The 27,188-nt window shown below is 42.1% G+C and overlaps 1 protein-coding gene across 1 annotated transcript in view; it reads right to left on the reverse strand.

The window, feature by feature from the left end:
- QSER1 (glutamine and serine rich 1) overlaps nt 1-27,188 on the reverse strand; it is a 92,876-nt gene that overhangs the window by 44,573 nt on the left and 21,115 nt on the right. Inside the window, 2 exon segments of the mRNA XM_038404274.2 lie at nt 9,886-10,047; nt 10,894-11,006. Coding sequence (XP_038260202.1) covers nt 9,886-10,047; nt 10,894-11,006 — 275 coding nt within the window.

Here is a 27,188-nt window from a genome sequence, read left to right on the forward strand (position 1 = left end):
TGTACAAGCTGCCATATGTCCGAGGAGCTTTATGCAATTCCTTGCTGTGGGGGTGAGGCATTGCTTGAAGCCTTCTATGACGTCTTGCATTGTCTGAAAACGAGTCTCTGGCAGGAAGCCTCTGGCCTGACCCAAATCCAACACTGCCCCAATGAATTCTATTCTCCGAGTAGGAGATAGAGTTGATTTGTATACGTTCAGGAGGAGACCCAGCTTGTCGACGTGTTGCTCCACGTGTGCCCTGGAACAGCCCCTGACCAGCCAGTCATCGAGGTACAGGAAGACATGCACCTGCCTTCTTCTCAGGAAGGTGGCTATGACTGCCATGCACTTGGTAAAAACTTGAGGGGCTGCTGACAGGCCAAAGGGGAGGACTGTAAACTGGTAATGGTTATGGTTCACTACAAACCTGAGAATGCATTTATGGACTGGAACTATTGACATATGAAGTACGAGTCCTTTAGGTCGAGGATGGCATACCAGTCTCCTGGATCCAGGGACAGAATGATGGCAGTCAAAGAGACTAGGCAGAACCTCAACTTCTTCATGAACCTGTTGAGGCCTCGCAGGTCAACGATGGGTCTGAGACCCCCTTTGGCTTTGGGGATTAGGAAATATTGGGAGTAGAATCCCTTTCCCTTTAGCTCATCAGGAACCTCCTCCACTGCTCCTGTGGTGAGGAGCGTCTGAACCTCCTGCATGAGGAGTTGCTTGTGAGAAGAGTCCCTGAAGAGGGACGGAGAAGGGACATGGGAGGGAGGGAAGGAGCAGAATTGGAGAAAATATCCCACTTCTATGGTGCAAAGGACGCAGCGATTTGAGGTTATCTGGGTCCAAGCATGACAGAAGTGGGACAGATGATTCAGAAAACAGGGTGAAGGATCCAGTGAGTGGACTGGTGCATCGCCCCAAAGCGCACCATCAAAACGCTTGCTTAGAGCCTGATGACTGCCTTGCCGAGCCTTGGCCTTGACTGGGCAGTGGATGGAGAGGCTTACGCCTACCATTCCTGCCCTACTTTCTGGAAAAGTCCTGCCTAGGCTGGGGAAGGCAGAAGGGGTTGGGGCTTAAAGTGTTTCCGCTGGGTGGCAGGGGTATGCAGACCCAGCAATTTCAACGTTTCCCATGAATCCTTTAGGCTATGGAGCTTGGAATCTGTCTGCTCAGAAAACAGCCCCATGCCGTCAAAGGGCAAGTCTTGAATTGTTTGTTGGACCTCTGTGGGAAGGCCTGACACCTAGAGCCATAAGCTCCTCCTCATAGCTATGGCGGAGGACATAGTTCGTGTGGCACAGTCTGCTGCATCCAGTGAGGCCTGTAAAGAGGTCTGTGCCAGGGACCCTGAGTGAGGAGACCACAGCAGGGCCGAGTGGGACGATGCCAGAGAACAGTGCCACGGGGAAGGTGAGCAGAGCCTCATCATTGTAGGCTTGCCACTAGATGGCGCAGCGCCTTGCGGTGCTGGAGGTCTATCTTGCCTGCCTGGGGACTGCAGTACCGTCATGGCAATTAAGTCCCTGGCCACCACAAATGTGTCCGGGGTGGAAGGGAGCGTTATCTCCTCCACCTGGCACTCTCTAGCAGGAGAATCTAATGGCACTGGACCCGACAGATCCCTTTGTGGGCTCGAAGTCAACGGTGCCGGTTCCTCCACGACCGGCGCCGGGTGCCCCTGCATTGGACACACACCGCTGGCAGACCCGGCTGCACTCGCTGTGGGCAAGCACCCTCTATCTGTCTTCTTGTGCCATTTATGCGGCACCAGTGAGTGTGAGCGGTGCTGTGTTGCCACCGTGGGCTTTGGCATTGGGGAGTGACAGTCCCAAGGATCTTTATACTTAGAGAAACTGCACCAAGGAAGGACTCTAACGGAGCCTGGAGCACTCTGCACGAAGGTGCTCAGTGCCAGGTCCAGCTAGCCTGGAGCTGGCTGGGGATAGAGGGCGGCCTCCATAAGGAGCTGTTTGAGCCTGAAGTCCCTTTCTTTCTTTGTTCTCAAGTGGAACCCTTTGCAGATCTTGCAGTGCTCTGTTTGATGTGCCTCCCCCAGACACTTTAGCCAGGGATCGTGGGGGTCACCCATTGGCATGGGCTTGGGGCAAGTCGGGCACAGCAGGTTTGGCATGACCCGAACCCCAAGAGGTGAGGGAATTTGGTTGGGGGGAACCCCCCACTTCTATCTAACTAATTAATTACTAAAGACAAACACTAACTAAAACTATTTACAGGATAATCAAAAGCCTGATCACTAGGGGAAACGCTTGCCAAGGCAAGAGAGACACGCAGCTCCAACGACCGTCACTGGTAGTAAGAAGAAACTGAGGAAGCGTTGGGTAGGTAGGGACCTATATACAACGCCATGAAGGCGCCACTCCAGGGGGCTCCACAGCCAACCTGACAGGTGCCACTGGGGAAAAGCCTTCTGACGACTGTGCACGCAGTGCGCACACACCTACTTGGAATCGACATGAGCAAGCACTCGAAGAAGCTGAATTATTAGAATACACCAACTTTTTTTCACCTGTCAGACAGGGCGGTAACTATGAGTTCTTCCTGTGTGAAGTAGTATAAATAAATATTATTTTATTGCATAAACACTAGCATTTAAAACAACATTAAATGCAGCTGGACTTTTTTTTTTTTTTTTTAAACTGGTCCTCACTTTCTATAAAATGAGGATAAGGGCACAATAATAGCCAATAACAATAATTTAAGAAATGAGCTCATTTATTTCTGTTTTAATTGTAGATGTATAAAGGTCCCTAATGGATCTGTCTTTATTCCTTCTTTTTGATAGATTCAAGCCTTTCCTACAGCTCTTACATCATTGGAGACATGCCAAGCCAGCCACACCAGCACCACCTCAGCAAAGCTGCTGTTTCTTAAAAGCAGAAGGCAGGAGCAGCAAACTTATTAGTTCAGGTTGCCTTTGTTGATGTGGCTGGCTCTATACTCTACTCATGATATGTGAACTTGCATGAATAGCTATGCAGTTTTGACCTGTGAAAGCAAGAAAAAGGTCAGACTGGCTTCAGACAAAGCTGTCACATGCTCAGCACTTTTGAAAATCAAACCACTTAGTTGCCTAAACATGGATTTAGGACTCAAATTTAGGACTCAAATTTAGGAGATACTCTTAAAAAAACCAAACCCACAACTTTGTGTGTGTTGTGGAAGTGGAGGCTACTTACTGTAACTGGAGGTTCTTCAAGATGTGTGGCCCCTATCCATATTCCATAATTGAATATGCATACATGGCATGTGCCTGAGTCTGGAAATTCTTCAAAGCAGCATCCGTTTGCCCGCACAAGCTTAGTCGCGTTCCTCACAGTCCCAACCAAGGGTACAAGAAGCAGTTCGGGTCAATCCTTCTCCAGTTCCTCTTCTTACCACAAATTCAACAGGATCCGAAGCAGAGAAGATGGAGGGTGAGTGGGAAAATGCATATAAGGTTCACACATCGTTCCTTTTTAAGTGATGATCCCTATGTGAATTCCAAATGTGGATGATGGGCAAGCAGTGTTCAGACTGGAGGCTGGTGAGGAAGCTGGTAGCAAAGATGCTTACACTACTGTCAATACCAGTGCTGCATCTGCAGGACATAATGCATCGCTAATGTGTGAACTGAATTCCAGGTGGCCACTCCACAGATGTGCTGCAGCAGAACATCTGATAGACACTGTAAGAAGCCTGGCCTTGTGTGGAGTGAGCTGTGATATCCTCAGGGGGAGGAATGTTTGCTAACTTGTAGCACTTTAAGATGCATCCAGAAATCTTCTTAGAGATCCTCTTAGAAATCCTCTGGGAGGAAATGGCTTGCCCATGTGACCTCTCTGTTATAACAATAAAGATCCTCGGAGATTTCCTATTGGGTTTGGTTCTTTGCAGATAGAACGCCAGGGCATGGCAGACATCAAGGGAGCAAAGTCTCTTGTCTTCAGGGGAAAGCATGGGATTTTAGGAAAAATATAGGTAAGTATCATTTGATTGATATGGAACTCAAACAATCTTGGGGAGAAACTTGGGGTGTAGTCAAAGGGAAACCTTTTCTTTGAGAAGCACTGTATAAAGAGGGTCTGCCATGATGGCTCTGAACTCACTGACCCTCCTAGCTGAGGTGATAGCTTCAAGAATGCCACCTTCATGGACAAGTGGGCCATGGTACAAGTCACCATAGTGAACTTGGACAGGCCCTATTGAGGGATAGGTTTAAGCACTGGTTGGAAGGTCCTGATCAGGTCTTTCATGAATCATATTGTAGCTGGGTGAGTAAAGGTGGAGCATCCTCCCACCAGAGAAGTAAGGTACTAATTGCTGCAAGGTGTACTCGTAGTGAACTAATAGAGAAAACTGAAGTCTTCAAGAATAGGAGATAGCCAAAGAACAACTGGAATGCTTACAGTTTCTGGGTAATGTTGGCGCAGCTGTGCCCAGGATGAAAAGCATCTCAATTTGGCCTGATTCTAGGAGACTCTTTTCTATTCTGATTAAGGATCATCTGAACAGTGGCTGTACATGAGTGTTCTATTTCCAACCCCCTCCAAAAACCAGGCTGTGGTGGAATGAGCCTGGATTGGGATATTTGGTCTTTCCCCAATATAGTGTTAGGAGATCATGGGTCACTTGTAACTTTAAATTAGTGTAAATGGTGGATTCTCTGTAACTAAGTTTTTGAATCATGAGTTTGAGGTCTTCAGTAACTTGGCCAGAGGTTATGGGTCTATTACAGGAGTGTGTGGCTGAGATTTTGTGGCCTGCAACGTGCAGGAAGTCAGACTAGATGATCATGATGGTCCCTTCTGTCCTTAAAGTCTATGGGTCTAAAGGCCGAATCCTGATCAGTTGATGGGAAGACACTCTTAGAAGTTCCGTAAACCAGAACTGTCTGGACCAGTGGGGTGCTAAGAGAATGATGGTGGCTCTGCGGTGACGTATCTTCCCTATGACCTGTGGAAGCAGGGGAATGGGAGGAAAGGAGTTTATGAGGCCATTTGTCCCAGAAGTAAGCAGAGCATCATTTTGGGAGATGCAACCCAAGTCTCCTCTGGAGCAATATAGGGCTTTATATATATAACAACATAACTTTCTGTTGTTTGGGATGCAAAGATCCTGGATGGTGTTTTGGACCTCCCTAGGAAACCCTGACAATTGTAGCCAGGAATCCCCCCTTATGACTAAACCAGTGTCCAAACTTCTGGAAGCCATGTCCATTGTATCCACTGCAGCTGGAGGTCTATCTTTGCCACTAACTTCCCCTCATCTAAAGGAGACTGAAATTGGGCCCTATCCTCTGTGGAAAGCTTGTCTGCGAAGTCCACAAGCCTGGAACAGAAATTAAAATCTTGTTTCACAAACAATGCTTGGTAGTTAGTGACATGAAATTGCAGGCCTGCAGAGGAGAAGACTTTCCTCCCCAAGAGGTCCAGTCTCTTATACCCTTTATCTGCTGAGATAGCCTTTTGATAGTGGGATCTAGCCCTTTCAGCAGCTGCCTGTACTACCAGCAAGTTGGGGGCAGGATGGGAGAATAAGAGTTTAGCAGGAACAAAAACCCTCCTTTTGGCCCTTTTCAGCGTAGGGACACAGGATGCTAGAGTGTGCCATACTCCTCTAGCCAGTTCTAGCACGGCCTCCCTGATGGATAGAGCCAAATTACTTGGTCCCTGAGGCTGCAAGATGTCTAGGAATTGGTGTTGAGAGTCCTGGATCTCCTCTAACAGGATCTGAAGATCACTGGTCACTCTTTGCAACAGCTCCTGGATGTGATGTCCCAGGTCTTGAATCCAGACCTGGGGGTCCCCAGATTGCTGCTTCATCCTGGCCTCCATCCAGTGTCGGCTGAAACTTAGTAGGCTGAGAAGCTAGTAGGACTATAGCCTCAGCCAAGGCACCACCCACAGAGCCCTGACTGGAGATTTGTCTGGTTCCACTGATCGGTCTAATCATACTATTTAAGCCAGTACCAGGAATTGAAACTGAGGGTCAGAATCAAGGTCTGATACAAAATGCCAGAGCTAAGGATCAAGCCAGAATCGGGGTCAGAAGTCTGAGCCCAGGGTTGGAGCCAGGACTGCACCCAAACCTGTTCCTGATTTCTGCTCTGCTCCTGGTTCCTGCCTCACCCCTGTTCCCACCATGCTGCTGCTCAGTGCTTGATCCTTGCCTCTCCTCCAGTTCCTGCCCCTAGACCTCACCTCCAATCACAAATTACCAGTCTTGGCTCCAACCCCGGCCTCAGACTTCTGACCCCAATTCTGACTTTATTCTTGGCTCTCACATTTTGTATCAGACCTCGGCTCAGACTCTCAGTTTCAATTCCTGGTTCTGACTCTAGCTTGACTCCTGGCTCTAGTAATTGGCAACTGATTCTAGTGATGACCCTTGGCTTCATTCCCCAACCTGGGCATCTGCTCTGCCCTCTAGAGCTGACTCCTAGACCAGATTGCCTACATCCTGGTCTATAAGAGTGGTCCCGGCAATGATCATCCCACAGAGAAGGTGAAGAAGGAGTGATCGCTTTGTCTGGGGATGATGAAGAGACACCTGTCAGACCTGTTGGTACCTGCGGATCTGGTTACACCTCTTCCTGCTCGTACACCGACAGAACCGGCTGGTGAGAGGGAAAGGAAAAGCACAATTCTTGAGAGGGGCCTGGATGCTTGCCACAAGGATCCTACGGACCCCAATAAAGCCAGAAAGTGGACTCAATGAATTGCGGGGGACCCCAAAGAAATTGGTACCAGCGGTCCCTGGAAGGGGGTGGGGTCGTAACCGGGGAATGGTGAGCATAACCACTCAGCTATCTATCAGGGTTCAACTGCCTCTGCGGAGATACCACTGCGGCCATATCCTCAGATTCATCCAAGTCCAAGAACTGCTCTATCAGTAGCAGCAGCGCTGTTGGTACCAGGGCACTCCTGCCATATGGTTGGAGGTGAGACGGCTCCTGGGACAGTAATGCAGGCTCCTCCTCCATTGGACCAGGCAGAAAAGAAGTCAAGACTGGAAAAGGAAGGATTATAATCTCTGGTGTTACATAAATCTCAATATATCCTAGTATCCAAGAGGTTCCCACAGTTAAGTCTGATGGATCTGGTGAATCTACAGTGACCGGATGGTCTTTAGGTGGACGAAGCAGTACCAATAAAGGGTTTGGACCAGCACTCGTAGACAGAACCAGCGAGAGTCTATCCTTATGTTTTGGTACCAAGGTGACGGACGAAACTGGTGGATCTTTCTTTTTATGCACCTTGGGGGGTTGCATCAGAGCTTGTTCCTTAGGTTCCAATCACAATGGACCGGCTCAGGGAGGAAGTGTGTTTCTTATGGACAGTCCTCAACGGGGATCTGTTCTTGCACCCATGAGAGTGCCCTCAACACTCATGTGGAGACCTGGAAGAAGAGTCCTTGGGCTTAGATATTGATGGCTCAGCTCAAAGGCACATGCTTGCAGGGGCTCTGCCAGGCAGTTAAGGCTCATGTACAGGGCAGTCTCCCAGTAGTCCCAGATTAGAAAGGGGCCTCATAGCCTTCTCCATCAGATGATTCAGTAGGCAAAACTCCCAGGCTTCTTGAGTTCTGGGTGGGAAGTAGTGACCATGGAATAGTAACAAGTAACTAGCAAGGCACTGACCCGGACTGCTCTTATACACTCAGTCAGGAGCACAAGGAGAACTACCATGGGCAGGCCAACAGACACTGCTCTGAAGAATTTCCTGACTCAGGCACATAGCGTGCACACATACACATATATGGAATACACATAGGAACCATCATTTGAAGAAGCAGTCAAGGTTATCCATGAATTTTAAGTAGAAACATTATGGAAAATAATTGGTATGGGGAGAGAGGGTTGAGAATACATGACTTGCCAGGGTACATGGATGGTCTACTTGAGGAAGTCTGATTAATCCTAATTCATTTATATTTTTTGTTAATGTGAGTAGGTCCAAATAGATACTAGAAGTATAAATTTAATTCACTAGAGAAAATGACATCCTAGCATTCCCACTAAACCATTTTAAAATGTTCATAAATTTTTGCAAAGCCAAGTACTTTCACATTTATTCTGCTCATAATCCCTAATGAGGATTTCCATGTACAACTAAAAATGTTGGAGAGGATTTTTTTAAACTAAGGGCTGGGGGAAAGCCGAAAGCTGCAGAGGAGCATACAGTTCAAGCAGAGACATCCCTAAGGGATGAATCTATTAAAGGAGGAACTCTATACAGTAGAGAAGAGGATAGGAAAGAAGCTGGTTAAGTACAAGAAGGAGCTAGTAAGGAACAGTGAAACCATATTTTTTTAGAGTAGCAGCCGTGTTAGTCTGTATTCGCAAAAAGAAAAGGAGTACTTGTGGCACCTTAGAGACTAACAAATTTATTAGAGCATAAGCTTTCGTGAGCTACAGCTCACTTCATCGGATGCATTTGGTGGAAAAAAAATTTTCTGTTAGTCTTTAAGGTGCCACCGGACTTCTCGTTGTTTTTGTGGATACAGACTAATATGGTTATCCCTCTGATAGAGGATACAAAATTACACAAGATAGTTGAAGTCCAAAGCTGACTGCAAAGAGTTATAAAGGGAATTCACTAAAGGCAGTGACTGGCAACAAAATGGCAGATGAAATTCAGGGTTGAAAAGTGCAAAGTAATACACCTTGGAAAACATAATCCCAACTATGTCTAATGATGGGGTCAAAATTAGTTGTTACCACTCAAGAAAGAGACCTGGGGGTCATCATGGAGAATTCTCTGAAAACATCCGCTCAGTGTGCAGCGGCAGTCAAATGAGCTAACAAAATGTCAGCAACCATTAGGAAAGGGATAGATAATAAGACAGAAAATATCATCTTCGTGTCACTATATAAATTCATGGTATGCCAATGTCTTTAATACTGCATGAAATTCTGGGGCACCCCATCTCAAAAGAGATGTATTAGAATTGGAAAAGGTACAGAGAAAAGAACACAAATGAGTAGGGGTATGGAACAGCTTCCGTATGAGAAGAAATTAAAAAGGCCAGGACTGTTCAGCTTTGAAAAGAGATGACTAAAAGGGGATATGAGTGGTATGGAGAAAGTAAATAAGGAACTGGGAACTGTTATTTGTCCCTTCACATAACACAACACAAGAACTAGTGGGTCACCCACTGAAATTAATAGTCAGCAGGTATCAAACAAACTGAAAGAACAACTGCTTCACACAACGCCCAGTCAACCTGTGGAACTTGTTGCCAGGGGATGTTGTGAAGGCCAATAGTATAAACTGGGTTTAAAAAAGAATTAGATAAATTCATGGAGAATAGGGCCATCAATGGCTATTAGCCAAGATGGTCACAGATGTAATCCCATGCTTTGGGTATCCCTCAACCTCCAACTGCCAGAATCTGGAATGGACAACAGGGAATGCATCACTCAAATCTGCCCTGTTCTGTTCATTTCTTCTGACGCATCTGTAGCTGGCCATGATCAGAAGATAGGATACTGGACTAGGTGGACCATTGATCTGACCGTATTTGTTTTGCCAATTTCAAAAATTTGAATGAAAAGCTTGGCTTGGGTTATAATAGAGCAAAACAAAATAGATGTGGAAGATGTGCAAATTTTTCATAATTGCAAAATTCAAAAGTTGCTGAGAAGCTTTTTTTTTTTTTTTTTTTTTTTTTTTAACTCTCAAGAAATATTCACTACTGGGCTAAAACACCAATATGAAAAAATTTGTTTCAAGAGGAAATGTTTTCACAAAATTAAGAATAATGAAGAGAGGAGTTTAAGAAAGAATTCTCATCTCAGTCTTATTTATTACATCACTAAAACTCAACTTTTAAATACATACACACATATATAAAAATTTACAAGCGTGCTAAAAATTAAGAAAATATCACCTGTCTGCCATGACGGAGCCCTGAATTGTGGTAAAAGGGTAGCTCCTGAAGAAGCAGCCTGAGCAGTGCGAGACTCAATTGCAGAGAGAAAGTTCATAACTGAAGTTTCTTTAGTGTTACTTCCAGCACTGTGCATACTGGTATCAAATATTCCAGAAAGACCTTGGAAAAAAACAAATATACAAATCACAATGAATTCCTATTGCAAATTTAAGAGCAAGCCACAGTCAGAGATATCATTGCTATCCAAAGACTACAAATCCTTCCTGTTCGTAGGAAGCAAAGTTATCAGTTTTAAGTTTGATACACATTTCCCACTCCCCCAGGTTTTGTCCCACTGTTCTTTTTGTGAAGTCTTCTTCTTTCGTATGCAACAGAAGTTGATATCTAGATTGTAGAACACAGGCTCACATTTTTATGAAGTGATGACCAATTATGTTACATCATTTACTTCTAAGGCATTCACTATTACCACATTTTAAAGCTATATTTTTAGCTAGCCTTTAATACTACACCATAAGGTTGCACAAATTAGTAAGAACAATTGTGTGTCCAGACTTGCATGAATTAGGCTTCTAAGTATCTGATTGGCACAAAAATTGTTGGCACAATTTCAGCAGCTGGCTTTGGAGACCAACGGAATATTTGACTCTTATAGGTAGAATAGGTTAACAGTTAGATACTTAATTGACTGTCATTGAAAATGTGATGCTCAATATCTGAAAGAAAAAACTCAGAGGACTTTTTTGTTTTTAATTAAAAGCTCATAGAACGAGTAAGCCAGATGATGAAGCACTGCACTTTCTAGTTACCTTCCCCATTGGGCACTCATGACAAACTCATGGTTGAAGGCTCAGTAAATTGCCGAAATAGTAAATTCATTCTTGAAATAGCCTTTGCCACACCTTGCATTACAGGCTCGGTAGGACCATATAATTAATCAGCTTAAAGATATAGTATTTAACAGAGCAGTTATTTAAATTGAGTGTTCATACAATAGACATTTACCAGTAGGATGGTGGGTGGTAGCATATCCTGGAAGCTGATGAGAAGCTGCATATGTCTGTCTGTGAAGAAGATCCGTTTCCGAGTGTGATGGATGTCCTCCTCCATAGCTTATGCTAAAGGAAGAAATTATATGTGGGAAACTAAACACACAACCAAAGAAACAAGTAGATGAAACTCTGACAAGAAGCCAAAAAGTTGTATAAAGGAAAAACACCAAGGCTTGATATTTGTGGTTGAGCAAGGACTTTACAAAAAGTGTAGGATAATTAAAAATTGGTACTACATGAACCAGCTGGCCAGATGAAAACTTGGGTTCACAACAACAACAAAAATTCTATATTGCATTAACTTCAGAAAAAAGTCATATTTGCTTGGTTTAGTGATGGGAAGGAGTGAGTATACACTTTTTGCAATTTACTGCTTCACTATCTGCATTAGTGGGCCACTACCTATACGTGAGTCATTACACCCTAATACATCAATTTCTTGCTGAATTTAAATTCATTTGTGTAAGCTGAATATTATTTTAACAAATATGCTAAAATGGCTAAACAATAGCAAGAATGAAAGAACATTTAAAAGGTTTTGTTCATTACTAGAATAAAACAGAAAAAGGCAAAACTGATAGCAATAGCGAGTGGCAATATGGCCAAAAAAACCCCATCCTTTTGGATCTCCACTAGTAAATACAATTAAATAAAAATTGTAGATCATGTTTACATTTTATAATAAGTCGTTTGAATTATCAAGGAATTTTATCAATTTTATTGCCAGCAAAAGTGCATAAGTGATACAAACAGTTAAAATACACTACATCTAAATCTTTGCTAATGTCAATAATGCCAATGCATACAGTAAACTAAGAAAAGCAACATTAATATCAAGCTCCATTAGAAACACAGGAGAAAACAGCTAATGTTTGCCAATTAGAAAAACAGATAATTGATGGGGGCAGAAATTACTTTCAAGCTTCTAGAGGCTCAGTTCTGCAGGAGCAACAGGAACACTGAGTCATCAATGGACTTCTGACTGTGGTGCAATATGATCAGGTCCAAGCTTTCAAAAGTCATGAGTCAGAACCAAAAAACCCATGAGATTATTTTAAAATATATCATGATTTTTAAGCTAATAAATTATATCTTTTTCATTTGCCTTCTAGATTTTGAGTCTTTAGGGTACAACTGCCTGAACCTCTGTGTGTGTGTGTGTGTGTGTGTGTGTGTGTGTGATTATTTCAAGCATAAAATTCAATCTTAAACTCATGCCCACTCCCGTCCAAAAAAAAAAAAAAAAAAGCTGGAGGCTGCTGAGAAGGGGACTCCACTAACCCTCTGCTATCCCCTGCGATGTAAAAGTAGGTTTCAGAGTAGCAGCCGTGTTAGTCTGTATTCTCAAAAAGAAAAGGAGTACTTGTGGCACCTTAGAGACTAACAAATTTATTAGAGCATAAGCTTTCGTGAGCTACAGCTCACTTCATCGGATGCATTTGGTGGAAAAAACAGAGTAGAGATTTATATACACACACACAGAGAACATGAAACAATGGGTTTATCATACACACTGTAAGGAGAGTGATCACTTAAGATAAGCCATCACCAACAGCAGGGGGGGGAAGGAGGAAAACCTTTCATGGTGACAAGCAGGTAGGCTAATTCCAGCAGTTAACAAGAATATCAGAGGAACAGTGGGGGGTGGGGTGGGAGGGAGAAAGACCATGGGGAAATAGTTTTACTTTGTGTAATGACTCATCCATTCCCAGTCTCTATTCAAGCCTAAGTTAATTGTATCCAGTTTGCAAATTAATTCCAATTCAGCAGTCTCTCGTTGGAGTCTGTTTTTGAAGCTTTTTTGTTGAAGTATAGCCACTCTTAGGTCTGTGATCGAGTGACCAGAGAGATTGAAGTGTTCTCCAACTGGTTTTTGAATGTTATAATTCTTGACGTCTGATTTGTGTCCATTCATTCTTTTACGTAGAGACTGTCCAGTTTGGCCAATGTACATGGCAGAGGGGCATTGCTGGCACATGATGGCATATATCACATTGGTAGATGCGCAGGTGAAGGAGCCTCTGATAGTGTGGCTAATGTGATTAGGCCCTATGATGGTATCCCCTGAATAGATATGTGGACAGAGTTGGCAACGGGCTTTGTTGCAAGGATAGGTTCCTGGGTTAGTGGTTCTGTTGTGTGGTGTGTGGTTGCTGGTGAGTATTTGCTTCAGATTGGGGGGCTGTCTGTAAGCAAGGACTGGTCTATCTCCCAAGATCTGAGAGAGCGATGGCTCGTCCTTCAGGATAGGTTGTAGATCCTTGATGATGCGTTGGAGGGGTTTTAGTTGGGGGCTGAAGGTGATGGCTAGTGGCGTTCTGTTGTTTTCTTTGTTGGGCCTGTCCTGTGATTATGCAAGGCACTGAATTTAGCCGTATAGAGTGGAAATCTGTCAACTTCATGAAAAAACTCGCACAGATACAGACAGACATCATCTTCCTCTCCAAATGCAAACAGATGGACATCATACCGAAAGGACTGAAGGTAAAAAATCCATTACAATCTACATACCACACAGACTATGCTGACAGCTTGTGCCACACACTCTCAAGGAAACTGCGGAACCACCTGATCAACATCCTCTACAGCAAACAGGGAAAGATTAAGAATGAGCTCTCAAAACTGGATACTCTCATAAAGAACCAACCTTCCACACAAACTTCCTCGTGGCTGGACTTTACAAAAACTAGACAAGCCATTTACAAAACACACTTTGATTCTCTACAAAAGAAAAAGGACACTAAGCTATCTAAACTACTATATGCCACAAGGGGCCACAACAATGGTTCCCGTAACCCACCCAGCAATATTGTTAATCTATCCAACTATACTCTTAGCCCAGCGGAAGAATCTGTCCTATCTCGGGGCCTCTCCTTTTGCCCCTCCACCCCCACGAACATGATACAGTTCTGTGGTGACCTAGAATCCTATTTTCGACGTCTCAGACTCAAGGAATATTTCCAACACACCTCTGACCAACATATTAACCCACAGAGACCTTCCTGCCAACACTACAAAAAGAAGGATTCTAGGTGGACTCCTCCTGAAGGTCGAAACAGCAGCCTGGATTTCTACATAGACTGCTTCCGCCGACGTGCACGAGCTGAAATTGTGGAAAAGCAGCATCGCTTACCCCATAACCTCAGCCATGCAGAACACAGTGCCATCCACAGCCTCAGAAACAACTCTGACATCATAATCAAAAAGGCTGACAAAGGAGGTGCTGTCGTCATCATGAATAGGTCAGAGTATGAACAAGAGGCTACTAAGCAGCTCTCCAACACCACTTTCTACAAGCCATTACCCTCTGATCCCAGTGAGAGTTACCAAAAGAAACTACAGCATTTGCTCAAGAAACTCCCTGAAAAAGCACAAGAACAAATCCGCACAGACACACCCCTGGAGCCAGGACCTGGGGTATTCTATCTGCTACCCAAGATCCATAAACCTGGAAATCCTGGACGCCCCATCATCTCAGGCATTGGCACCCTGACAGCAGGATGTCTGGCTATGTAGACTCCCTCCTCAGGCCCTTCGTTACCAGCACTCCCAGCTATCTTCGAGACACCACCGATTTCCTGAGGAAACTACAGTCCATTGGTGATCTTCCTAAAAACACCATCCTAGCCACTATGGATGTAGAAGCCCTCTACACCAATATTCCACACAAAGATGGACTACAAGCCGTCAGGAACAGTATCCCCGATACTGTCACGGCTAACCTGGTGGCAGAACTTTGTGACTTTGTCCTGACCCATAACTATTTCACATTTGGTGACAATGTATACCTTCAAATCAGCGGCACTGCGATGGGTACCCGCATGGCCCCACAGTATGCCAACATTTTTATGGCTGACTTAGAACAACGCTTCCTCAGCTCTCGTTCCCTAATGCCCCTACTCTACTTGCGCTACATTGATGACATCTTCATCATCTGGACCCATGGAAAAGAAGCTCTTGAGGAATTCCACCATGATTTCAACAATTTCCATCCCACCATCAACCTCAGCCTGGACCAGTCCACACAAGAGATCCACTTCCTGGACACTACGGTGCTAATAAGCGATGGTCACATAAACACCACCCTATATCGGAAACCTACTGACCGCTATTCCTACCTACATGCCTCTAGCTTTCATCCAGATCATACCACTCGATCCATTGTCTACAGCCAAGCGCTACGATATAACCGCATTTGCTCCAACCCCTCAGACAGAGACAAACACCTACAAGATCTCTATCATGCATTCCTACAACTACAGTACCCACCTGCTGAAGTGAAGAAACAGATTGACAGAGCCAGAAGAGTACCCAGAAGTCACCTACTACAGGACAGGCCCAACAAAGAAAACAACAGAACGCCACTAGCCATCACCTTCAGCCCCCAACTAAAACCCCTCCAACGCATCATCAAGGATCTACAACCTATCCTGAAGGACGAGCCATCGCTCTCTCAGATCTTGGGAGATAGACCAGTCCTTGCTTACAGACAGCCCCCCAATCTGAAGCAAATACTCACCAGCAACCACACACCACACAACAGAACCACTAACCCAGGAACCTATCCTTGCAACAAAGCCCGTTGCCAACTCTGTCCACATATCTATTCAGGGGATACCATCATAGGGCCTAATCACATTAGCCACACTATCAGAGGCTCCTTCACCTGCGCATCTACCAATGTGATATATGCCATCATGTGCCAGCAATGCCCCTCTGCCATGTACATTGGCCAAACTGGACAGTCTCTACGTAAAAGAATGAATGGACACAAATCAGACGTCAAGAATTATAACATTCAAAAACCAGTTGGAGAACACTTCAATCTCTCTGGTCACTCGATCACAGACCTAAGAGTGGCTATACTTCAACAAAAAAGCTTCAAAAACAGACTCCAACGAGAGACTGCTGAATTGGAATTAATTTGCAAACTGGATACAATTAACTTAGGCTTGAATAGAGACTGGGAATGGATGAGTCATTACACAAAGTAAAACTATTTCCCCATGGTATTTCTCCCTCCCACCCCACCCCCCACTGTTCCTCTGATATTCTTGTTAACTGCTGGAATTAGCCTACCTGCTTGTCACCATGAAAGGTTTTCCTCCTTCCCCCCCCTGCTGTTGGTGATGGCTTATCTTAAGTGATCACTCTCCTTACAGTGTGTATGATAAACCCATTGTTTCATGTTCTCTGTGTGTGTGTATATAAATCTCTACTCTGTTTTTTCCACCAAATGCATCCGATGAAGTGAGCTGTAGCTCACGAAAGCTTATGCTCTAATAAATTTGTTAGTCTCTAAGGTGCCACAAGTACTCCTTTTCTTGATGTAAAAGTAGTCACTCTGTATAAGGGAAAAACTGAGCGTTTGATGCAAGCAACCATGACATCATGGGAAACTTTCAAAAAGTCACCTAATATTTCAAGAATTGTCAGCTCTGCAAGCTTTATTCTTTTGTTTTCACTAAAGATGACAAGGCAAACAGTGTAGATTTGGTGGACCAGCAAGAACACTGTGCCCACTACACAACATGAGTTGTGAGGGACACTGCTTTATTAGAATTTCCAGGCAGATTCCTGTCATAGCTGGCCCTTGTGATTGTGTCAGTCCTCAGTTTTTCTTCCAAATGCAGTGGTTAAGCACTCTCATGTAGCCACCATTCCAGGCTGCCAAAAAGAATAACTACGGAGTCAGGGTGGGTGAGGTAATATCTTTTATTGGACCAGCTTCTGTTTATGAGACCAACTTTTGAGCTAACACAACACAGAGCTCTTCAAATCTGGGAAATGTATTCAGAGAGTCACAGCTAAATACAAGGTGGAACAGATTGTTTAGCATAAGTAGTTAATGCATATTTCAAGGAACTATCAAGGTGAAATGCGAGTTAATTGCTTACGCTAAACAATCTGTTCCACCTTGTATTTAGCTGTGACTCTCTGAATACATTTCCCAGACCTGAAGAAGAGCTCTGTGTTGTGTAAGCTTAAAAGTCTGTCTCTCTCACTAACAGAAGCTGGTCCAATAACAGATATTACCTAGCCCAAATGGTTTCATTAATATCCTGGGACCAACACAGCTACAAAAACACTGCATACTAAAAGAGTAAATGAAAAATTCTAAAAATGGCTATTGTGCACATCATTTGGTCTCACTACATAGCACATCATCACCTATGTGCAGATGATAATTATTTTCCCCTAATCACCAGTGCTCAATTTGGCACCACTTCAGACTGTTGAGCACTGTGCAAATTTCTTCATATTGTTCAGTGGTAAGCATACATCAAAGGGTCTGTGCTACCACTTTGGCAATATTTCTTTCGGTGATATATAGGATTCTACTCTGACAGTTTATTATAAATTATGAAGGAAAAAGAATTAAAGTTGAAAATACTTTTTGAGACTACCTCTTTATAGCTGCATCTTTAGTTGTGACAATATTAACAAATCACTTGAGTTTGGCTCTTGTGCTCTGTGACACAAGACATTTTTACTGATTTGTTTCCTTGTTAAGATTAGTTGGCAGACATAACTGTATTTCATTACGGGTGCAGTTATTTTCTGTTCTCTCATTCTAAAAACTGTTATATTTCCAGCCCAACAGAGAATTTTATAATACACACACAGTCAGTCACATGTTTAACTTTTAAATTTATATATCAAGACTGGATTGTAATGGAAAGTACAATTCTAAACAGATCATCAATTCAAGTTATACAAATATTATTATCAAGAATTATATTCAGTGATACAAATTCTAACCTTGTGAGATCTTCTGATCTAGAAGGAATTTTCAACTTTGATTACAGTGAGTACAATTTTCAGAAACATCCATAAAAAACATATAATTGATTCTTTTCCTTGTTTTTGAAAATTGAGCTATAAATTCTCACTAAATAAATTACTTCTAAGGCAGAATATCTTGTTTTTCCTTCTATAAGGATCTACAAGAAGCAGAAGTATGCTTGGTTTTGCAGAAATTCTCTGGGACAAAGGACCCTCACTGCATGGCAGACAAGCTTCTAAGGGAGGCCTCAGGCACAATGTTTAATGTGGTCTGAAAAAAAGTAAGGGTTTCTAAGATCAACCCCCACATTTGCCCATCTCCCTGACAGAAATTAATTCCATCCCCAAATCAATCCTGCTCCCTCAAGCCCCCCATGAATTCTGACCCAACCACCATTCCACCCCACCTAACCCCATCAATTCTGCCCCCCCCAAACATCACCTCTGCTCCTCCTACGATTCTTCACCCCCTATCCCAGGCTTGGGGGAGGCTGCAGTGGGGTCCCCTCTTCCTTGTCTCAGGCCAGGGAGAAGGGAAGGAGGAGGAGCACAGAGCAGACTGACCTGTTGCTCACAGAAGAGAAAGGGAAGGAGGTAGAGGAGCTGTCTTGAACTGCTGTGCTCTTTCTGTTCCCTTTTTTCCCCTTGCCTCATGGGAGAATAATATCACATTGCTGAGTGGAGAGGGAGGAGAGCTCTGCCTCCTTCTTGCTGCATCCATGACTGGCTGCTTTTCCCCAAAATGCAGGTAAGAGCCAATCAAAGGCGGTTTCCCACAAGATTTGCTTTTTAGAAATTTTATGTCCTGAATCTGCAATGTGTTTTGACCTAGTGCACTAGAAGCATTGCAAGCACTGGAAAGGTTGCCTCAAATATTTTCCCTACACAAGACAATTCCTCCCACACTGTGAAAAATCCACATTTGCATAATGGGTGACTTTCTGTTCAAAGTGGTCCGTTGGAATATTTTGAAGTGTTAAACAATATTTGGTTATTCTGGTCCTTTGGTGCAGACTCTTTTTAGAAAAAGTAATTGCTTCTCTTATCCACCCTTCCTTTTTTGTAATGGAAATATAACATTACATCCATACACAGCAAGACAACCTCTTAAGTTAGTTTGGTGAGGTGGAAGTCTCTGAATGACAAAAACTACTTAAACAGGAGGTATAATGACAAGCTATCCCAAAATGGCACACTTCATAACAAAGAGCACAGCAGAACTTATACCATTATCGCAAGTATATCCACTATCTAAAATGCTTTGTTTATCATTGAAATGTCAAAATTCTAACAATAATGAATAATAAAAGTTTCATATTTATGTCATGGAAAATATCCAGCATTTCTGTTATGCTTTCTTAACCACCCATGTCAGGAGTTAATGCAGCCTCAATCTCAAAAATGAATTTGTCTTTCAACACAAATACCGTATTTAATAAAAACAATTAGCTAGCAATTATTGTGCAATAAATTGTTAACAGTGTAGATTCTTATCTAAGAAAACCACACATATCCCCGCAGATCATGTAATTCTTGTGCTGTGCCTGAATGCAAGCACGAACAATCTGAAATAAGATTATGGCCTGAGGTATCTTTATGAAATACATTTTTAGGCACATGAATGCATAATGTATTTTATATACAAAGCAAAATTATAAACATCAAGTTTGAATGTATAGTCAGTTTGATCACTTATTTTAAACAATTTCAGAAAATTCTCACTTTTGTTGAACAGTCCTTCATATGCCAGCTTCTATATTAGCTAATTTTAATTGATAGTAGTGGTTATAAACACCTCTAATCATATCTCATTACTTGTATTTCTTAGCCTCAATTGCTATTTAATGTTCCAAAAATATTTAACACTCAATTTAAGTAAGCCATGGTGACTTTCTCATTTTTATTGTAAGGAATTTAATACCACACAGTGAAGTGGTTAGAAGGGGCTGCGGGATGTTTTTGTTTTTTTTTTTTAAAGAGGATAGCAACATCTCTGTATAGGGTAACAATTCTGATAGTTTTTTAAAAATCTATACAGCATCAAAAGAAAGGAAAAGGAGAAACCAAACAAAAAGAAAAGTAACTATTTTAAATTAGTCCCTTTCCAGAGACTTCATATCAAATACTATTATTAACTTTTTACTGCCATAACAATGCTAACAATAAACTCTTCAGCACTAATGAAAGTGAAATTCATGTATTTACTTTTATCTCTGCTAAAATACCTCAATCCTGATGTACAACAACCCATCATGATTTTGTGTTACTGAGCCTCTTTTGCATCAAGAATGCTAACTATCCCGAATTGAAAGGATTAGCCTAGTTTACAAGAAAATTTTTAGATGCAATTTAAATACTAGTGTTTTTGATTTATTTAAATGAATTTCTATAGTACTCATCAAGTACTCATGGCACTCATCAATCTATTATATCTATGTCTTGAATGAATTTAGTCTGCAGAGATAAAAGCCAGCAAATTAAATCACACTAGCTGCTACTCCCGAGTTTCCCGCAGTCTCTTTGTTTTTGTGGCAGATTTTGTATGTCTCCTAATTTCAGGAAAAAGTGCAGGGGACTTTATGCTTGCAAGACAACAAGATTTTGTTGCAATAAACATTGTCTAGACATGGAGCTTTTTTCAGTACTGCTTTTCAGACGACAGCATTTTCCCCCAAGAAATGCTACTTTCTTACAGTTCATACAACAAAAAATTCACAAGCAAAAAATATTTTAATATTTTATTTTTGACAAGTGTTTAGAGATTACCTTTAAAGGGTGTTAAAGAGAGTGCTAGCAAATGGAGAGAGGATAGTTTTGATTAGCTACCTACTGTTCTTTCAACATCCAGGGAATGTAGCAATTCTTAAGCAAACCTCATCAAAAAGTTGTTAAGTGATTGAACTACAGATCAAACTTCAGGCAAGCTAAGATTTAAAAAGCAGCTTGCAGAACTTTTAGAAAGCAAGAGAGCCTTTTGTGGGACAATGAACCTGCCACCTTGCTCTGAAGCAGCAACAGTTCCAGCTCCTGTTGAGGGAAAAATTAGATCCTTTAAATCAATGGAAATTTTCTAAGTCCTAATATTGCACAAGCTGCTCTAGATGGGAAATTGTATACTATCAGCCTAGGTAACAACACTGGAAACTCTTGTAGACCCCACTAAGACTAAAACTTCTAATGCTGATATCTCTATTCAGACACCAAGCAGAAAATTGATTTTATTTTTTTCCCCAGGCTCCATGCATGTCTACAAAAAGTAACAAAGGTCTCTGACTAATAGGCTTGAACTCCAGAAGAATCAAATCAAAGGAAAAAAAAATGGTTTGACACCCAGGGAGAGATGGAGGTGGTGATTTGACCTCCTTTCTTGAGCACCTGATTCCTGACTTATTGAAAGCAGCAACAGTTCATTGAAGAGGCCTGATGCATTGCAAGAAGATCTCTATTCAAGTACCATGAATAAATGCACACAAAAGCCATTAATTTAAAGTAACTGAAACAGAGAAACAATCATAGCAGCAGCTAGACAGGCAGGAAAGCAAAAATTATCATTACTCTAAAAAAGGATTTCAATGGGCAGAGAAGGGGGACACTGATGCGGTGATTCTTCCCCAGGGTTGTGAGGCATCTCACTACCACTTGCCCTTTACATGAGGAAGCTTTGTCTGGGCCTCCAGGGGTTAGCTCCCCAACTGCATCCACTCCAGGCAAAACAAGCACTCCCCATTAGGCCTCCCAGGCCCCGCTGTGACTTTACAGAATAACAATTGGCACACTCCAACCTCCAAGTCCTCTAAGCATTCCTTTGGAGTGTCCAGTCTCTGGTCCACTAAACACTTGCAGTATTAATAGATTCACTGGTTTCAGAGTAGCAGCCGTGTTAGTCTGTATTCGCAAAAAGAAAAGGAGTACTTGTGGCACCTTAGAGACTAACAAATTTATTAGAGCATAAGCTTTCGTGAGCTACAGCTCACTTCAAAAATGCATCCGATGAAGTGAGCTGTAGCTCACGAAAGCTTATGCTCTAATAAATTTGTTAGTCTCTAAGGTGCCACAAGTACTCCTTTTCTTTTTAATAGATTCACTGTTTCCAATGGAACAGTACACCCAGCTTATCAGTTCCACCTCAGATCACTGCTCCAGGTAACACACAGCACGCAGATATGTTTATTGTGAAATCAAATATAAGTTTATTTAACAAAGCACAGAGATTCAAGTCGTAGCAAACAGAAGTATCGGGGACAAATGGGTACATATAAAATAAAATCAAAGTAGGCATTCTAGAGCCGAGACCTAATTAACAAGATACTCTCATGTCTTTTAGAGCAGTGGTTTTCAAACTTTTTTTCTGGTGACCCAGTTGAAAAAAAATTGTTAATGTCCACGACCCAATGGAGCTGGGAATGAGGGGTTTGGGGTGTGGGAGAGGCTCAGGGCTGAGGATTGCAGGATGGGGCTGGGAATGAGTGGTTGAGGGCGTGGGAGGGGGCTCTAGGCTGGGGCAGGGGTGTGGGAGGTGGGTCAGGGCTCTGGGTTGGAATGCAGGCCCTGGGGTGGGGCCGGGGAAGAGGGGTTTGAGGTGCAGGAAAGGACCTGCTGCTAGTCGCTTCCAGCTCACAGCACGGTGTCAGAACAGGTAGGAACTAGTCTGCCTTAGCCGGGCAGCAACACCAACGGGACTTTTAACGGCCTGGCCAGTGGTGCTGACCAGAGCCGCTACGACCCAGTGCCTTCCATTCCGCGACCCAGTACTGGGTCGTTACCGGCAGTTTGAAAACCACTGTTTTAGAGTATTGCTCACCACAAATCCTTGCAGCTCTTTACAGCCAGCCTTGGCTGTGATCCTCCTTTCATGAGACAAGCACACTGTCAGCTTGTTTCCTACATGAAGGACTCAGTGTGTTCCTTTGCACTCAAAGATGTATCATAAGAATCCTTAGTTTTTATTCATAAACAGGACACCACCTGTTTATTTCATTCCGCAGATTTCCTTTCTTGTAGATTTCATGATCTCTTAGTTTGCACCTGGCTTAGTATGCAGCTAGGCATACAATAAACAATGCACAAATGGCCAAACAGGGAGATAAGTGCTTGTTACCTCCTGTCTGAAAGGAACATTTTTGAGATGTATCACCACCTGGTAACCTGCCTAAACCTGAAAGCCTTAAGAACATAATTTTTACAATAGCTACATTTTGCAATGATTATGACGACTAGTGGGCTACTGGCTCTCGGTTGAGATCTCACGTCATCCTTCAGTGACATATTATGCATATATCTGATCCGGGGATCCCTACAAAACTTTATATACCCTCAGGCCCATTTCCAGTTGGCACCAGGGGGTCCCTGGATTACAGATGCCTCTATCCTCTTCCCCAAAAAAGGAAGGCATTCTAGAATAGAATCTCTTCTGGACAACAATTAGATGCAAGACTGCTAACAAAAGTCACTAAAGCCTCTCAATCTCTAGGAAAAATATTGAGAAATTTTATTCTGACTAATCTAATTAGAAATACCGTTCTCTCTAAATTATAGCAGATATATAAGTAAGTTATTTGTAAATTGTGGTGTACTTTACAACTCATTTTTCTTTAGCCAATATATCTGCCTTTATATTAATCTCTATGCATCTAAATTCAGCTCATTTGTATTAACTATTGATATGTAATGCCCAGAATGAAAATATATTAATAATATCTATCCTTATCTATAACCTATGTTTATTCAGTGTCCCTGAGCATATTACTCAAACATAATATAGTTGGAGCTTAGGACAGAAGGAAGATCACATGACTATTTAACCAGTATGAACTTGAACTGTTTATTGTAACACTAATGCAATTCAGCATTATCTGCTATACTCTGGCTACTGATTTTAGTGTTACTGAATTTTAATTTATTTGGGTCAGGCAATGGTCATCTAACTCAGTATCCTGCCTGCTAACAGTAGCCAGTGGCAGATGCTCCAGAGGGTATGAACAAAACAGGGCGATTAGTGAGTGATTCATCCTCTGCAGTCCAGTCCCAGATTCTGGCAGTCACAGGTTTAGGGACCTTCAGACCTTAGGGTTGCATCCCTGACCATCTTGGCTAATAGGCATCAATGGACCCATCCTCCATGAACCCAATTCTTTTTTTAAATCCAGTTATATTTTTGGCCTTCACACCATCCCCTGACAACAAGTTCCACAGGTTGACTACGTGTTGAGTGAAGAACTACTTCCTATTGCTTGTTTTAAATATGTTGCCTATTAATTTAATTGGGTGACTCCTGGTTCTTGTGTTATGTGAACTATAAATAACACTTCCTTATTCACTTTCTCTACTCCATTCAAGATTCTATAGATCTGTATGAAATCCCACTTAGTTATCTCTCTTCTAAATTGAACAGTCCCAGTCGTCTTAATCTCGCCTCATATGGAAGCTTTTCCATACCCCTAATCATTTGTGTTGCCCTTCGCTTTACCTTTTTCAAATTTTTTTCTTCCTTTGGACTGCTACTGCACGTTGAGCAGATGTTTTCAGAGAATTATCCACAAAGATTCCAAGACCTTTTTCTTGAATGGTAACAGCTAATTTAGGCCCCATAATTTTGTATGTATAGTTGGGATTATGTTTTCCAAGGTGTATTTCTTTGAACTTTTCAACCCTGAATTTCATCTGCCATTTTGTTGCCAGTCACTGCCTTTATTGAATTCTCTTTGTAACTCTTTACAGTCAGCTTTGGACTTCAACTATCTTGTTTAATTTTGTATCCTCTACAAACTTTTTTCAGAGCATTTATGAATATGTTGAACAGCACTGGTACCAGTACAGATCCTTGGGGAACCCACTAGTTACCTCTCTCCACTGTGAAAACTGACCATTTATTCCTAGCCTTTGTTTCCTATCTTTTAGCCAGCTACAGATCCATGAAAGGACCCTCCCTCTTATCCCATAACTACTTACTTTGCTTAAGAATCTTTGGTGAGGGACCCTGTCAAAAGTCCAAGTACATTATGTCCACTAGATCACCCTTATCTGTGTGCTTGCTGACACCCTCAAAGAATTCTAATAGATTGATGAGGCATAATTTCCCTTTACAAAAGCCGTGTTGACTCTTCCCCAACATGTCTTGTCCATCAATGTGTCTGATAATGTTGTTCTTTACTATAGTTTCAACCAATTTTCCTGGTACTGAACTTAGGTTTACCAGCTTGTACTTGCCAGGATTGCCTCTAGAACCTTTTTTAAAAATTGGCATTACATTTATTTTCCTCAGTAGAATCTGACTTCCGATTTTTAAAAGATGTCTTTGTGTATCTCACCGTCTCCTTTCCTGTTTGAGCCATGTTGGTATTGTTTGGTCCTCTTGCTGTTATAATTAATTAATTTATTTGGCTAGATATGCATTCAATGATCTATTAAAACATAACTTATAATCATTGTCTCCTGGGCTAATACACCTCTGCTTTCAACTTTGGAGTTTATTAGCCCAGGCAATGTTATAACCTCAAATAGTCCGCACTTTCAATTATCCTGCACATCTATGGAGAGTATGTTTGAGATGCCTGTGAGTTGGATGGAACACCGCTCAAGACATTATTGTGAAATCTTCACCATTTCCTAGCTTTCAATCACTCAGATGTGAACCTCCAATAAAAAGAGGTTTTGTGGTACAGATGATCTACATATGCATGGATTGGCTGAATACAAAGCCAAATTTCATAATTTATAAGGGTTTGTTTTGTTTTATAATGAATATATTTTGTATTTTAAAAAGCAAAACAACACTTTCAAAGCTAAAAGGAAACAGTCTTCCTTTAATTTTGTTTTTCTTATGGCTGAATTCTTTGTTTTTAAAAAAAGTGCATGCTAACTGAAGGCAAAGGTTTTCTTACAGCTACTAAGTATTTTAATACTTGAATGCAAGTGCTGGCTTGTCTGCTTAAGATAAAAAACCACCTACAGAGTTCTTAATAGCAAAGAATTACAACACCATTTTCGTGAAATTAGTTCAAATATAGTTTGAACTATATATTTGAAAATAATTTATATCTAGAGGACTGATTTTAAACGTCAATATTAGTGATCTCGAAAGCTGAGTTTGAACTTTTGACCTTCTTGGCTTCTTTTTGATGTATAAAAACAGTCTGAATGATTTTTTTGTTGTTGTTACACACACACACATTCAAAATTCAGTAAAGCTGGTCAAAATTTTCCAAAATTCAATAGAAAAAAAGGAACATTTTCCACAATTTTTGTAGCTGTTTTTCAATTAGCTCTAAAATTCAGGACTATCTACCCAGGATGCAACTGGAAAAGTGGTGGGATTATAACAGAAAAAACACTGAAAATTTATTAATTGAAAGAGAAGAAGTCACTTTTATTCAAGATTAAAATTCTAGTTTCATTCAATCCTATTTAACAAACACCCAGACCTCTTCAGTTGGGGCTGAGAAATCTCCCAAAGTTATCAATCTTAAAGGTAAACAAAGAAAAACAGGCAAAAGAAGACTTCACACTCCTGATATTTTCAAGTTAAAAAATAAGCATTATTTTATTTGGCTGGGATGTTGGGAAGAAGGTGGTTGTCAGGTTCTTTTTATACATCATTAATGAACAAACAGGGGCACAAATCTAGTTTGCTTTTGTTTTGTAGATAAAGGTCACCGTTTATTTAAAAAAATAGTTAAGTTACAGTGTATCTCCCTCTTCCACACCATGGTAATTAACTGATCTTTAAATATTCATGGTAAATAGGCCTAATGGTCTGTGATGGGATGTTAGATGTGGTGGGATCTGAGTTACTACAAAAAATTCTTTCCTGGGTATCTGCTGGTGAATCTTGGCCATATGCTCAGGGTTTAGCTGATCGCCGGTCAGGAAGGAATTTTCCTCCAGGGCAGATTGGAAGAGGCCCTGGAGGTTTTTCACTTTCCTCTGTAGTATGGGGCACAGGACACTTGCTGGAGGATTCTCTGCTCCTTGAAGTCTTTAAACCACGATTTGAAGACTTCAATAGCTCAGAGATAGGTGAGAGGTTTTTCGCAGGAGTGGGTGGGTGAGATTCTGTGGCCTGCGTTGTGCAGGAGGTTGGACTAGATGATCATAATGGTCCTTTCTGACCTTAGTATCTATGAATCACCAACCACTGCAAGGGGAGAATTTCCAGTCTTTTTCCCTTCCCATCCTCGCTGCTGGAAAAGAACAGAAAGCTTCAACGCAACTTCCTTTCACCTCTTCTCATTTTTGCAACCTCTCCCTCAGATCATTTTGGTGTCGCTGCTGCTGTTCACAGCTTTCCTAGGTGGCAGCTGATGGCAAGATCTGACTAGTTTCACTGCTACCAATAGCCATTCTGAATATTAGTTGTGACACTGACCAGAGTAACATATATCTTACTCTGCGGCCATCTGGAACCATGAGAGCCCCATTGACAACTGCTATTGGGAGAGAATGACTGCTCTCTTCCTTCCCCCC

This window comes from Dermochelys coriacea, chromosome 6 (genome assembly GCF_009764565.3).
Source record: "Dermochelys coriacea isolate rDerCor1 chromosome 6, rDerCor1.pri.v4, whole genome shotgun sequence".
Taxonomy (NCBI): Eukaryota; Metazoa; Chordata; order Testudines; family Dermochelyidae; genus Dermochelys; species Dermochelys coriacea.